This window comes from Clytia hemisphaerica, unplaced genomic scaffold (assembly GCF_902728285.1).
Source record: "Clytia hemisphaerica strain Z4C2 unplaced genomic scaffold, Clytia hemisphaerica genome assembly, whole genome shotgun sequence".
NCBI classification, from domain to species: Eukaryota; Metazoa; Cnidaria; class Hydrozoa; order Leptothecata; family Clytiidae; genus Clytia; species Clytia hemisphaerica.
This window is the reverse complement of record NW_027104433.1, coordinates 35,806-50,989: the sequence shown is the minus strand read 5'-3', so window position 1 is coordinate 50,989 and position 15,184 is coordinate 35,806. Positions and strand designations below refer to the sequence as shown.

Genomic DNA, 15,184 nt, shown 5'->3' with positions numbered 1-15,184 from the left:
CAAATTCCACGGAGCTCTCAAAATATGTATGGTCTCTACAGAATAAGAACATCGAACCAATTCTGAAGTGGAAAGTTATCGACCACGCCCAACCGTACAAAAATGGAAGCAAATCATGTGACCTATGCCTTACGGAAAAGTACCACATTATTTCGTCAAAGGAAAAACTATTAAATAAACGATCTGAATTAATTTCTACGTGTCGTCATGCGGCAAAGTATTTATTAAAAAACTTCAAAGATGTCCCACCAGACCCTTGAGAATTTTACAGTTTTACCTTTGTCTTTTTTATCTTTTAACGATCTTTTAATAATTACCCATCACATGTTTTAATCACTTTTTAATGAATCAGAATTTTTTTCTTGTACATAAATTTCTTTTCAACACTGTTTTTAGTCACATCTGATGATTGTACGTAAGTGCATGAAACTTTTAGTTATGTTTTTAACATTTTGATTTTTGGAAAATACATATTTACATCATATCATTATGTAAAAAAAATTAAATATGTTTAAAATTTTTTTTTTGAATATGACGGCTAGAAAGAGTTCGAGAAAAAGAGACAAGTTAGAAAGTTCGATTCACGAGCCGAAAGTCTCGAGCCGCAATGTCCCCTCCTTCCGTTGGGAAGGTGAGGATAAAAAATTCGTTGCTTAGGGAAAAGAAGTGCAGCCTTGATATAACTAAGTCACCATTCAAACAAACTTATTGACGTTTTTCAAGTTCTTGAGCACGTGTTTTAATAAAATTAGCCACATAAACGTATTCTGATTTTGTGGAGAAAATTTGTCCTGAGACGCGAGTGGCGAGACGTCCTCCGACCACCGTTATGATCATAACTACATTATCACGCTCAATCAAATCAACAACAAGTTGGTCGCCGTCTTTTTGGGTTGTTCCGTAAACTTCATTGAAGATGTCCGGTAAGAAAACGATTCGCATGTACGGAGCTTTCATGTTGTCCGGGATTTCCAGTTCCGTAGTATTCCATGTCCGGGTGAAGAGTTCGACTGCAAATTCGACGAGTGGCGTAATGTAACTTTGTAGAAAACCCTAAAAAGATTTAAGGACATCTATCTTTTAAAGATAGTTAAAACAGGTAAAAACGACTTTGAAATTTAAATTCATATCTAAACTGTTAACCCTTTGAGCATCTTTGGAGGGGGGGGGGGGAGTTGATAAATTTTGAAACATTTATCCAATTGACTTCTAAGTTTGCAAGTGTCCAAATATGAATTGGCATCTTTGGTTAAAATTTTGACATCATTGATAAGCCATTGCCACCTGATGACGTCATTATTCTTTGAAATTACCGAAAATAAGACCCCCCTCTAACTTTTTTTGCAGCCAAAATTTCAACAAAATCGGATGAGCTATTATGCTGCAAGTGATCATTTCGGGTAAAAAAAGCTCCAGTAGTTCCCGAGGTCCGTTAGCTGGCCAATTTGTATTTTACAGACCGGTCTGCCAAGTGCTTAATACTCAGGGAGACGAATTTTTTCTGTTACTTGTCTTTTTATTTGACAAATCAGCCTTCAGGCACAAATTTCAGTCAAATCGAGTCAGTCAGTCACTCAATACACGATTTTGGTCAAGTTCACTTTCTGGTCTGTAAAATACCAACCAGACAGGTGACCGAACTAAAATTTTGCAAATCATCTCGTATTATCTATATCTTCCACTGGTCTGTCAAAATTTCAATGATAACACTTGCCAATCTTGAGGTTTTAATCCCTTGTAAAAAATGGGAAGATGCTCGAAGGGTTAAAAGATATCTTGTTTGCTCATATCAAGACCATTCTTGATGCCGCAAGCTTGTTTTGATTAATTATTTTTCACTGTTCATTAGTCCTGAATTTCTTGTTATTTTCCAACTAATACAAGCTTGAGTTTATCGACCCAGTAATAATAATATTGGAAGCTCATATTGGATTGGATCACGAGATTTACGTTTGGCTACGTTTCGAGAGATTCTTCACCCATCATCGGGCGATTTGAAAAATGAACTTACAATTCCTCCAATCTTTTCCATGTATTCTACAGCAAAACCAGCTGTGATGTGTGCCGCATAGTTACGCGTACCTTGTTTACGGAACCGAGCATGAAGATCACCATAGCAATTATGAGAGACTAAAGATGGCTGCATTGTATCGTGATACTTTGGGTCGATATACATAATGGCGCAACTCTTTGGTGTATAATACCACTTGTGAAGATTACCTAAGAATAAAATGAAGATATACAGTCCTTGCTGTCCTTCACACCTTTCAACGCAAATCTTCTACTTCTTCACAAACCTTTCCCTTCAAATAATGAGCCAACGACGAAAAAATACAAAGAAACACTCCAACAATTTCATCAATCCTGCAAACGGAGTTTTGGCCGTAAATTTTCTAATTTAACGCGTGGCAATAAATAATTATTTTAGACGCTACGCATGAAAAATTAGAGAAGAAATAATTACGAAATTCAGGCGTGCCAAATACGCGTTAATAATTAGGAGCAAATTAAATTGGAAGCGCTAAGTTAGGTAAAAATTTTTATTTGAGTCAGGGTTGTACAATATATATTACATAGTGTACCCCGGCTGGAACCACCAAACTAATTTGTCAGTAATTCTGAGCATAACACGCTTACATTGTGCTGTCGAGCCGGTGCAAAAACTCGAATTTGAAAATATTTATAAAATACACTACTACCACGCGTAATAATTAGAATTAAATTAATTTGGCAAAATTTCGGCTACGCGTTGAGAAGTAGAGTAAGAAAAATTACAATTTTTCGCTAATGACAGGGTACGCGTTAAATTAGAGTACGCGTTAAATTAGAAAATTCACGGTATTCACACTGGAAAAGAAAATGAAGATGGGGCAAAAAATATATTCGATCGAATTTTAAAAGCTTGGGGGGGGGGGGTAAAATTGGTGTCGGGTAAGTGCGAGCCATACGGGTACAAAAATCATTAAAAAGCAATTGAGTTTCTGTAAGGGTTCCAAAATTACAAAAATAAAAAATCGATTCCCTCGAAGGGCCATAAATTCTTGCAATTTTGAGCAAAAGTTTCAACTTTGGATGAAATTTTGTGAAAATGGCCTCTCTATGGCGGTAAAAACATAAAAAATGGACAAAACTTTCGAAATTCAGTCTCTCTAAGCATAGTATACTCTAAGGGTCGATTTTTGAACTTTGACTCGTTATCTCGCAAACCTAGCACCGCCCCGGGGTCAAAAGCAGACCTCCAATTCATTCTACTCCAAGAAGTCAGATGGAAAGGCGTCGGAAGTAAATTAATTGAACACGATAATTTGGGTACAAACAGAAATGCGAAGCTGGTGTCGGAATATTGATAAAGATAATCAAATTTGTCGAAATCGACACACCAGGCTTTATTGATTCACGTGTAATGAGAATCAATCTCAAAGGACATGGCTTCAACCTTCGTGTAGCGAATGTTGTTTTTCACCAACAGTCTGTAACGGTACCGATGAAGAGAAGAAAAAATCTCCGGCCTTAAAAATACCTGCAAAAAGCAACACAACCACAAAAAAACCCATCCGAACTAACTTATCGCTACTGAAGACTTCAATGCAACTAACATTTCAACGTTAGTCCTCCAAATTAGGCTCCTGGTGAACTACTGGAAGTACCACAACTCATCGAAAATCTTCAAGTTACTAACGGTTCCAAACTAAACCACAACCAACCCACTATCGAAGAGAAGGTTTTGATTTCTTTGAAAAATGGGAAGGCTTCTACAGATGTTCCACCTGAATTCCTAAAATCTCAGTAAACTCTGAAGATATGTTGAATGAGATCCATAAAACTTTCTGTGCCATTTGGGAAAGCTGTAACATTCCCACCAATTGGACTCACTGTACTAAAAGAAGTCCAACAGATCCCAGAGCTTACCGGGACTTGAAATCGGCACAATAATTTGTAAAACTCTTATCATTACCATCCTCAACAGATTGAAAGACTGATACGACCAGACCCTGCTCGACCAACATCAACAACAGCTTTTGTTCAGGCAGAGACAGAGGAACTTTCAAGAATCTATTCAATATAATGCCTGTTTAGCTATAACAGGCTGTTTTCGTGGAACGTCTCAAGAAAAACTATATTCAGAACTTGGTCTTGAAAGTCTTGCTGACAGGCGCTTTGCTAGAAGAATGACATTCTTCTATGGAATTATTAACAATTTAGCCCCTTCGTATTTACGTAACTACCTGCCAGTAAGACTTACAGCACCAGGTGGCCTTAGAACAAGAAATCCTATTTATCCTCTTAATATACGAACTGAGCGTTTCCGTAACACTTTTTTTCCGTACTGCATATCTCAGTGGAATGTTCTGGGAGGTAATATACGAGATCTACCTTCAATTATAAACTTTCAAAAAAGCAATCTATGAATTTTTGAGACCCAAGCAATCTCATGTTCCTGACATTCAAGGAGTGATCTTTCTTAATCGACTTCGGGTCGGTTTCAGCCATCTCAACGAGCATAAATTTAGACATGGCTTCCGCAACACTTTAGACCCTTTCTGTGGTTGCCGAACTAACTCTGTTGAAAACACTCAGCACTTTCTTCTGCACTGCTCTATATATTCCCATGCAAGACAATCTTTGTTCGACAAACTTCAGACCCTAGGCATTATTTTTCATCCGCCGCTTAACCCTCCTTTTTTCTGTCGGCTTTTATTATATGGGGATGAAAGTTTGACTTCAAATCTAAATAAATCTATTCTTTGTTCTGTTGTTGAATTTCTTAACGAAACTGGAAGGTTTAGCGGTGCTTTATTTTAGGCTTTTACCTAACAATTGTAGCTTCCTTCTCCAAGATTTTTTCTTTATTTACTTATTTATTTATTTTTACATAGTCTAGTACCTCTGGCGATATAACGTTAGTTCCTAGCGGGGGGAGGGACTATATTTTATGTTTAAGTAATGTTTTGTAATATATGTTCGTAGTGTACACGTGTTTTTGTTTCAATAAAGAAAAAAAAAAAAAAAAAAAAAAACAACTTTCAATTGAATTTTTGTCACCAAACGGTTACAGAAAATTACAGATAAAAATGAAAAAACCTACTAAGGTGTTATTTGTCGATCTCAGTGCTCTTTCGATAATGTTGTACAAAGTTGGCTTTTCAAATCAATCAAGCAAAAGTTCCCCCCAAACAACAACGATACTCTTTTTCGCACCCTTCAAGCCGTCTATTCGCACATCACAACTGCTTTGACGGCAACATCCGCCGATGACATCTTTAAACTGACGACATGGACATGACGAGTAAGACAAGGTGGTCCGGATTCTCCTCCCGCTGTACAATTTATTCATGGATTATGTGATGCGACTATACGTACACGAATGCACCAAAGAAAATTAAAATTCAATTCAATTCTCGTCAATTTGAAGACCAACAGCTTGCGCGCGAGAGCAAAGAATGTCTAGATATCCTGAAGATTGTCCTTAAGTTTGCTTAACTCGTTATTTAACAGATTCGGTCTACACATCAACATCAAGAAAACCAAAACAAAAATTTTTAATTTGAAATGTGGAAAAAGTTTAATTCGACTTCGTGTATCTTGCAAATTTACCAATCAAAAATGTCAAGATCTTCAGATATTTTGGCGACAAAGTAAAATTCGATGAACCCACAACTGGAGACGCAGAGATTGACCTTCGAATGAGCGAAATTACTATTAACTGACAAACTTCAAAATACATCTTAGTATAAAAGTTACGATTTTCAACTCCCTTGTCAAAAGTCGTCGGACCTACTCTTGCTAACCTGGAATCTATTAGTCGTTCAAATGCAAAAGATAAATTCTGTCTGTGGGTTGGTGTTGCGAAAACTCGTGAGAAATGGATGTAAACGTGAAGAATTTCGGTACACATTAACAAATGCCGATATTAGCGGTATGCAAAACTTCACAAATGACATCCCAAATTTCGTATATAACCTACATGCCAGCTCTTTGGGACATTCGTCGCGTCAACAAAACATTTCATTCATGGACGAAAAGACTTTTATTCGAAAGACAATAAACAAACAAAGCAAGGTCGTCCATTCGCAACACTAGAAGACAAGATGACAAAGAAGGTTCATGTAACAAAAGATTAATTCTATCAAAATGGATTATGATCATCCTAGGCGACAGTCGTCGCCCAAATAAGAAAATCCGATTTTTGTGGCAAAAAAATATTTTCCAAAAAAATGGATTCAACCATCTTTTAGGGAACCTTACTCTTAAACTTCAGAAAATCAGAAAAAGTTAAAAAAACATTTTTAGGCGCTTTTTGGACCAAATCTGCGAAAATTTTGTTTTTCGAAAATTGGGCTCCGTCACTTTTTGGGTACTGTCATCTTGCATCACTATGCAAAAAATCAAGAAAAGCTGGTAACAGACGAACGAACGAACGAACGAACGAACGAACGAACGAACGGACAAAGGTTAATTTATAGGACCTCTACCCCACCGGGGTAGGTCTAATAATGGACCAATCCCAAGGAAAGCTGGTAACAGACGAACGGACGAACGGACGAACGGACGAACGGACGAACGAACGAACGAACGAACGAACGAACGAACGAACGAACGAACGAACGAACGAACGAACGAACGAACGAACGAACGAACGAACGAACGAACGAACGAACGAACGAACGAACGAACGAAGGTTAAATTAAAGGACCTCCGAAGTAGGTCCAAAATTGATTAAAGTCACTAATTTTGAATGTACTTCAAAGTTACAAAAATTATTGTATGGATACTCACCTGGAAGTTTAGATGTCTGAGATTTTAATACCCACCCCTCACAACAACTCTTCAGAAGTCAGACGAAGCAAAGGAATAGAGCACAGAAAAAAGGAAAAAGACTGCAACCTTAATCCTTGAGGACAGCGAAATTGCTTTCCAGTTCTCCAACATGCAAATTGTAATCGTTTAAAAATCTGAGGCCTATTGTAATGCCAGAGTTCTTTTATACAAGCCATTTCAGGGATTAAAAAAATTGCCGAAAAGATTGATATAATAAGACTCATGAAAGACACTAAAAGAGGTAGTGTTTACCTTAAGTGAAGAGTTTAGCAGGTAACACATACATGTAAAAAATAATATTACCTACCGATATAAACGTCTACTCCATAGCTCTCAACTTGTAAATACATTTGTCCAGGTGCATGCGCACCATCAACTACTGATACCACTTCATATTTTCGACATAGATCTCCTAATTTCTTGATGGGCAAGACGACAGCTGAGGCGCTGGTGATGTGATCGAAAATGACCATTTTGATGTTCTTGTGACTTTGAAGCATGTTCTCAAACTCTTCAACTACCTGCAAAAAATATGTTTGGTATCATTCAACTTTCTTAAAACATCGTATAATATTTGGTATTCTTTTCAGCACTTTCATTAACATGGGCTCTTTTAGAGGTAATTAATGAAGGAAATTAACAAAGTTTGTGCGTGTGTGTGTGTGTGTGTGCGTGACAAGTGTGGAGTTTGGCGAAAGGGAAGTTGTCCAAGCATACCCTTAAAAAGTGTGGAGTTTGGCGAAAGGGAAGTTGTCCAAGCATACCCTTAAAAAGTGTGGAGTTTGGCGAAAGGGAAGTTGTCCAAGCATACCCTTAAAAAGTGTGGAGTTTGGCGAAAGGGAAGTTGTCCAAGCATACCCTTAAAAAGTGTGGAGTTTGGCGAAAGGGAAGTTGTCCAAGCATACCCTTAAAAAGTGTGGAGTTTGGCGAAAGGGAAGTTGTCCAAGCATACCCTTAAAAAGTGTGGAGTTTGACGAAAGGGAAGTTGTCCAAGCATACCCTTAAAAAGTGTGGAGTTTGGCGAAAGGGAAGTTGTCCAAGCATACCCTTAAAAAGTGTGGAGTTTGGCGAAAGGGAAGTTGTCCAAGCATACCCTTAAAAAGTGTGGAGTTTGGCGAAAGGGAAGTTGTCCAAGCATACCCTTAAAAAGTGTGGAGTTTGGCGAAAGGGAAGTTGTCCAAGCATACCCTTAAAAAGTGTGGAGTTTAGCGAAAGGGAAGTTGTCCAAGCATACCCTTAAAAAGTGTGGAGTTTGGCGAAAGGGAAGTTGTCCAAGCATACCCTTAAAGTCTGTCAAAGACTGTATAGAATCAAGCTAAACGAGTAAGCATTGGAAATAAAACCTGTCTCTGATATCTAAAATTCTCCAAACTGTCGGAGGCGAGTATAATAATGCTCGAGATGATGTCCTGCAGGTTTTAAACCACCCTAATTTTGGCCTTAAAAATCACCATTTAGTCTTATTTTGCACTTTATTATAACTAAACATTAATAACGCGGGGAACGCAGGGAACAACGAACCAGAACGAACAGAAAAATACGGACCAATTATCTTCTATTTGAAGAAGAAATACAACTTTCGAATTAATTTAGGTAGCGAACAAAATGATGCGGAATGTGATATTAAAATTTATTCGATTTCACCAACCTCATCTTCAGTTCGAATAGGGAAATTGAAATCCAGTTGATACATTTTGACATCCTGAAGGTCGGTATTGATTCTGATGGACTTCAGAACAGCTGAGTACGCCAAGTTGGTGCAAAGAACCCCGTCATCATCGCCGAAGTCAGAAAGAAAGGACCTTAATGTGCAACTGATTCCTGTTGAAGAAAGGTGTACGGAAAGATATTGCCAGGTGTGGTTTTTTGTAATAGTAAGGTTGTGCATATCAAAAGGATTTGAGTTTGACTGGAAAAACCAGTATAACTGGTCACTCAAAGAAATGTTCAGCAAATAAATAACCGTTAATTGGAAGTGTCTAAAAATTTTTATTATCATTTAGGTTTTAAAATTACTTACTCTGGGGGGGGGGTAACTTTTTATTAAAGCGCCATAACATTAGTAAAAACTCCCAAACATACATGGTGCGCCAAAAAAGTATACAGATTTGTCAAATTATTGTGAGCTTACGGTCAACGACTTGTTATTGATTCTTTTTTTATTATATAGAGGAGAGCTTAACCTAAATTTGGGTCGGTTGAAAACGTTGGTTACCCAATGTGGCTAGCTAAAAGTGGAAATGATGGGGGGAAATGGAAAAGTGGAATCAGCACTAAAAAATATTTTAATTTTCACTTACGGGGGAGCTTCAGATTGAGAAATCCAAAAAATATCAATAAATATACACTACGTACCAAATTTGACTTGAAATAAAGGAGTTTTTAAACTTAAATTTACAGGGGATTCCCCCTGTTCACCCTGGGTTGACATTATTGTATTACCAATGGTCCGTTGAAGTAAAAACCAGCAAAAAACATGTTATCTAGAGGATAACAAATTGATAACATTAGCAGTGGAGGCTTTAATCAGAGAATTGCTAAAATTTAGTAAACAGCCACCCCCTGCCACAACACTATCTTATTGGTACTTAATTTCGAGATATTTTAAGTCAAATTTCGCCAAATTTAATACCGTTAACACTAAATCGCTAAATTAAATACATGCAAAACATTTTCAAAATAGGCCGAAAATCGAAAATACTTATTTGCTACTCTTAATTACTATTTTTCTCACTAGATTTGATACTATTTTTGGTATGTTTACACCCAATACGTCGTGTTTCAAGCGAAAATCAGTCATTTTCTTGCTTTATTCCCAATTTTTGAAAATGCCCAATTTAGTGAATCGCGCGAAATTTAATATATGCGAAAATTTCCAAAAACTGACAATGGCGAAATTTAATACACGCGAAACACGTTTCCTCAAAAAAAATTTCGCGATGTAACCCGCGAAATTTAATACCAATAAAGTATATTGAATCGACCTAAACTTAAATGCGTTTTTGCAGAGCATTTTTAATTAGAATAAAAGAAACATTTCTTTACTGACCGAAGAAAAATATCCGAGACAAATTCGCACATCTCTCTTCCCCTAATAGTGTGGTCGTGTTACAAAAGTACAGGCTGTTTGTAGGAAAAAAATAATATATAGCTGAAACTTTCTCCGGACCTTCTCTATAGGATGCTTATGCCTCAGGAAAAAATCCCCTAAAATCCCACTGGTGGAACATCCCTTTTTTGGGCAATTTCTTTTTTCCCCAGGCAAAACCCTAAGGTCAAAAATTTTTGAAAATTTCAAACTCTTTTTGAGACAACATCATGTATACCATTCGAAAGCTCTAAAAAAACTATATAGAAGACTTTTAGACGGGTATAGCCGATTTCATTACCTAACTCGAGATAATTCACGTAGAAGATGCAATTTTTGGTCAATTTTAGACCAAAATGTGGCGAAAAGTGGAACTTGCGCATGAAATATCTCGAGTTAGGTAATGAAATCGGCCATACCCGTTTGAAAGTCTTCTGTATAGTTTTTTGAGAGCTTTCGAATGGTATACTTGATATTGTCTGAAAATGAGTTTGAAATTTTCAAAACATTTCGCCCTTAGGGTTTTGCCTGGGGAAAAAAGAAATTGCCCAAAAAGGGAATGTTCCACCAGTGGGATTCTAGGGGATTTTTTTCCTGAGGCATAAGCATCCTATAGAGAAGGTCTGGAGAAAGTTTCAGCTATATATTATTTTTTTCCTGTAAATTATGCTAAACGACCCCACTATAATTCTGAACAATAAAAAGCTTTTTGTTTGCCTTCATTTGCCGTGTAGATTTTTTCTTCTACAATCCCGGACAAAAGGTTTTAGACTTTTTAAAAATGCATGAAAAATTGCAAAATAAGCTCTGAAAACTCATTTTTACCAGGGCCAATGTTGTTTTTATTGGATTTGGAGAGTTTGGGTGATAATTCCAGATGCCAAACCCATTCGACATTGAAGGAAATGAAAAAGTCTTCAGGCAAGTCTTCATTTTTTGTCTGAGATTAAAGATTGAAGGTTCAATGAGTTTTGCTCTTCATCCAGCTTCAACTTTTTCTATTAGAACATATTTGAAAGTCATTTTCAGTCTGTGGAAGTCTAAAAATCACAAGGACTAAAGCCACAAGGACTGCTAGCAAGCCTATAGGTGTCTTCTGCCAAATAACCACTTATGGTTCATTTGAGGAATTTTCCAAGTGTCAAAAGGGCTTTTTTTTGGCACTTTTGAGTAATTTTTGAAAAGTCCATGATTTAAGAGCGTAAAAGTCAATGTAGCTTTATATAAATCACTAAACATACTGGGAGTTTCTCAAGATCGACCAGAAATGGCGACCACGACCAGTGACCAGATAAATTAGGGTATTTGAGTCTTTTCCCTTTCTCCAACGTAGAGTGCTTTTCCTTATCATTCAAATACATTGTATTGAAGAGTAAGCTCACCCCTGTCTCACCTATTTAGAGCCACGTGCCCACGTACCATTTTGACGCTCTTGGAGCTTGATAATGTGTGAATTTCTATCCTTTTGTATTATCAGTATCAAAATAATTAGTGGTACACAAAATTTTTTGAAATTGGTTTGTGAAGCTTTGTATTTAATTATCAGCATATTACATATTTCTGTCGAAATTAGTCATTTTGTAAGCATAAAGACAATAGAATAGAATAATTGATTAGATTAAAATCTCTAAAACTGGCCTTTTCATTTTTTTCCTGCTACAATATTTTTGTCAAATACCTTCAAGAAAGAAATTTTAGCGGAAAGAAAATTTGGCGGATTTGGCCAGAATCCGCCAGAATAAGTTCCCGCCAAAATTTCTTTTTTCCGCCATCCGCCAAATTAAATTCCCGCCAAATTAAACTTTTTGAAAATAGGATCTCTTTTAAGATGGTTTTGCATTTTTTTTGCTGTTTTTACGCCATCTTAAGGATAAATTTTTCAGCAAACGCCAAATTAAATTCCCGCCAAATTTAGTTTTTTCGTCCATCCGCCAAATTAAATTCCCTCTAAAAAGCTTTTTTGGCCATCCGCCAAATTAAATTCCCGCCAAAATTTCTTCCTTTAAGGTAGTATCACTTTGTCAAGAAAATGACTGGTACTTCAAAGGTCACATTTTAGTATTCCGAGGACTTGGTTTGGACATTCTCTACGCCCGTTAGAGCAGATAAACTCGATAATCCAAATTCATCTGGTCGCAGGTCGAAGTCGCTGGTCGTGGTCGCCATGTCTGATCGATGTTTAGAAATTCTCTATCGGTAGTTGAACTGATAAAACACAGATGTGTTCAACGTTGGTTTTATGAAAGGTTTCTTCTTTCATCATTTATAGTAAGAAATTTTAATTTATAATAGAATACCTGTTGCTGTTGAAAATATATCAGTTCTATTTACAAACTTTCAGCCCACCAACTCAAGGTTCCCATTTAGGGTTCCCTACTCGTGTTCCCACTTAGGGTTCTCATTTTTTATGTTCATTAAGGGTTCCCAGGTTCCCCCATCCCACTTTTTTAGTATGCCAAATATTTCAATTTAAGTTTCCTAATCGTTGAAGCTGTATAAATGTAGTCTGTAACTGTAAAATTTTACAAGATCGAAAAAATCTCTCTCGATAAATCGGGCAGTTACAGCGATTTTTTGGCTTTCCATTCCGGTCTGCAAATTCTTTTAGGTGCCCAAATAATAGGTAGCCAAATTTGGTACCCAAAGTTTTTGAACTGACCCCTAAAATTTGGTATGTAAAACTTTAAAATCAGTCAAGTCCCGGGGATGGGGGGGGGGTTCTCGATTTCTAACGACGGCATATGCTGCCAAAAAATTGCCTTTCAAAATGGGACCCTTACAGTGCAGCACTTACAAGCAGTGAGTAAGGTACCCTTACAGTGCATTTTACCGAAGTTTCTGACCCTTACAAGCAGTTTGATTTCATATCTTATTTCGCTGAAGCCAACTGAAATGAGCCTGAGATGTCGACAAAATATACAAAACAAATCAAAATTGGTGTGAATCAAAACTACCTATAAAGATACATCAGATTTTTACTGTCAGACTCAATTCAGCAGTCCCCGAACTAACCATTACAGTGTATCCAGCTAAAAACTATTAAAAGAAGGCACACAACTGATCGATTGACGTCAAGTATCGCTATGGTGGCATTTTGAGAGGCTTTCTGAAAATTTGGGTGGTTTCTTTCGGGTTAGTCTAAAAAGCAGGGTAGCAAATTATTGGCTACCCCAATTGGGCTAGGTTTTGGGGTACCCCTTTTTTTCCAAATATTTAAAGCCTAGTGTTTTAAATTGTGAGAACACAATACCAGAACCTTTTATTAACAGTCATTTAAAAAAAAAAGATTTAAATTTGCTCCATAACTTTAGTTACTGTATGGTAGTTATTTTTGTAAACAGTACTACAATCCTTCGCAACCTAGCCCATTTGGCTACCCCCAATTGGCTACCCTGCTTTTTAGACCAACCCGTTTCTTTGTGTTTTTAGCTATTTAACCGGTGGAAATTTTCGCTTTTATGGACTGGAAATTGAAAATTTCGACATACCCAAAACTTCATTAAAAACAGTGAGCAAAGCTTTATCTAAGTTAATTACCACTTTAAACAGTCAAATAGCCCTAAAATGATTATACTTTTCAATCAGTAGCTCTGAAATTGCGGAATCAAAGTCAAAGATAAAGTTTTATATATCAAAATGTAAGTTAAGCTATCCTCTATAGAATTAAAAAAATCGATAAAAATCTTTAGCTGTTAGCTCACGATATCTTGACAAACATTTTTTTGGTGCACACGATATTTAAAACTAAACAGAATCAAAGAAAAAAGAAAACTGATAAAACCTTCTGTAATGTTATCAACAAAGACCAGATTCTCCACGTCACATCCAACATTCAATGCAACTCTTTGAAGACTTGCAGCATATTTATTGTTCAACACCGTGCGGAAGAATTTGTCAGGGCCTGCCTCCATTTCTTTCTGAGGGGGTAAAGGAGGGATAGATTATCATTGAATCATAGTCTGTATTTATAGGAACAAGGTTTCCTTATTCCAAGCAAAAACTCACAAAAAGTAGCATAGCATCAGTTTTTACGCAACACAAGGGAGTTTATGACTTTCAAGGCCCTTAAGCGGATTAAATCCCAAGAATTCACATTTTGTTCTCGTTCTAGATGATAGGTCAAAACTTTGCTCAAAGACCTTTTTATTGTTCAATCAATTTTTTTGGACCTACCCCAGAGGTCCTTTTTAAATCAACCGATGTTTGTGTGTTCCAATAACTAACTATATCCTATTCGTTCGTCTGTTTTATTACAAATTCTTTTACCTGTATATTCAAATTATGTTCCATCACAGCATTTGGGACAGTACCATAGGACCCATAATTCACCACAGCATAATTACCAGAATGCAACCAAATATATTGCCATGGTAACACCATTCCAAACTCTGTACGAATTAGCATTCCACAGTTCAAATACCATCTTAACTTTTCGTGAAGGAACTTCAGTACAGGATTTTTGGAGTTTCCAGCCATAGCAATATAACGTAACAATTTGTATGTGATGTGTATGCCACCAACCACGGAACCAATTATTCTAATGGATTTTGAATTCTCCAATAATCTGTCAGTATTAATAACTGGCATCGCGGGTAATAACTGCTTCAACAATAATTGTGCCATTATTTCTTACTCCTTTCTCATTCTTTTATTACTAAAAACAAATACTGTCATGAGGGATTTATGAATAGAATTTTGTATGTTTGAGCCTGAACCTTACCTGTCAAAAAGTCCTGAAAACCCTGAAAACACTTTGTCGGAAACACCTTTTCTAAACCTTTCATGCTTTTAGGTGTTTTTGGCAAAAATTATTTCCCAGAAACACCTTACCTCTCGAAGTGGTGTGTTTTCGGTGTTCCTGGGATTTCCTCCACAAGATCCAAGCCAAAATGCATTACCTGAAACACCGGCAAGTTTCTGAACCATTCAGTTTTTTCTCTGGTGTTTGAGGTGTTTTTCAAGATTTTGAAGCTTTTGCAGTGTCCTGTTTAACCTCTATGCAGCTCTTCGTGCTCCACGCATTCCACGCATGCGCTTTAATGGGAATGGTTCTGCAAGAAGACCTGCAAAGGTTCTCGGGTTTTCTTTGATGGCTGACACTCTGAAATTTCAGAGTACTTTTCACGGTTCAATCGCAGGCATTAGCATAAAATTAATCGATTTGTTCGGGCCACCTTAGGATGTATGGGATGAACGCCCGAAATTGACGTTATGGATGCTTGTCTAATATTTGATTTTTCTTATGGATCTTGAGACCTATAAAGGAAATTCCAATGT

General features: G+C 36.8%; 1 protein-coding gene across 1 annotated transcript; it reads right to left on the bottom strand.

Annotated features, from left to right (window-relative positions):
- Nucleotides 1-527: 527 nt before the first annotated feature.
- Nucleotides 528-14,595, bottom strand: LOC136820613 (uncharacterized). Its single transcript, XM_067076805.1, has 6 exons — nucleotides 14,174-14,595; nucleotides 13,689-13,824; nucleotides 8,468-8,640; nucleotides 7,127-7,340; nucleotides 2,012-2,220; nucleotides 528-1,053 (listed from the first exon to the last, which is right to left on the bottom strand). The coding sequence occupies exons 1-6, from the start codon at nucleotides 14,528-14,530 to the stop codon at nucleotides 706-708; spliced, it is 1,437 nt and encodes a 478-aa protein (XP_066932906.1). The 5' UTR covers nucleotides 14,531-14,595; the 3' UTR covers nucleotides 528-705.
- Between the last annotated feature and the right edge of the window lie 589 nt (nucleotides 14,596-15,184).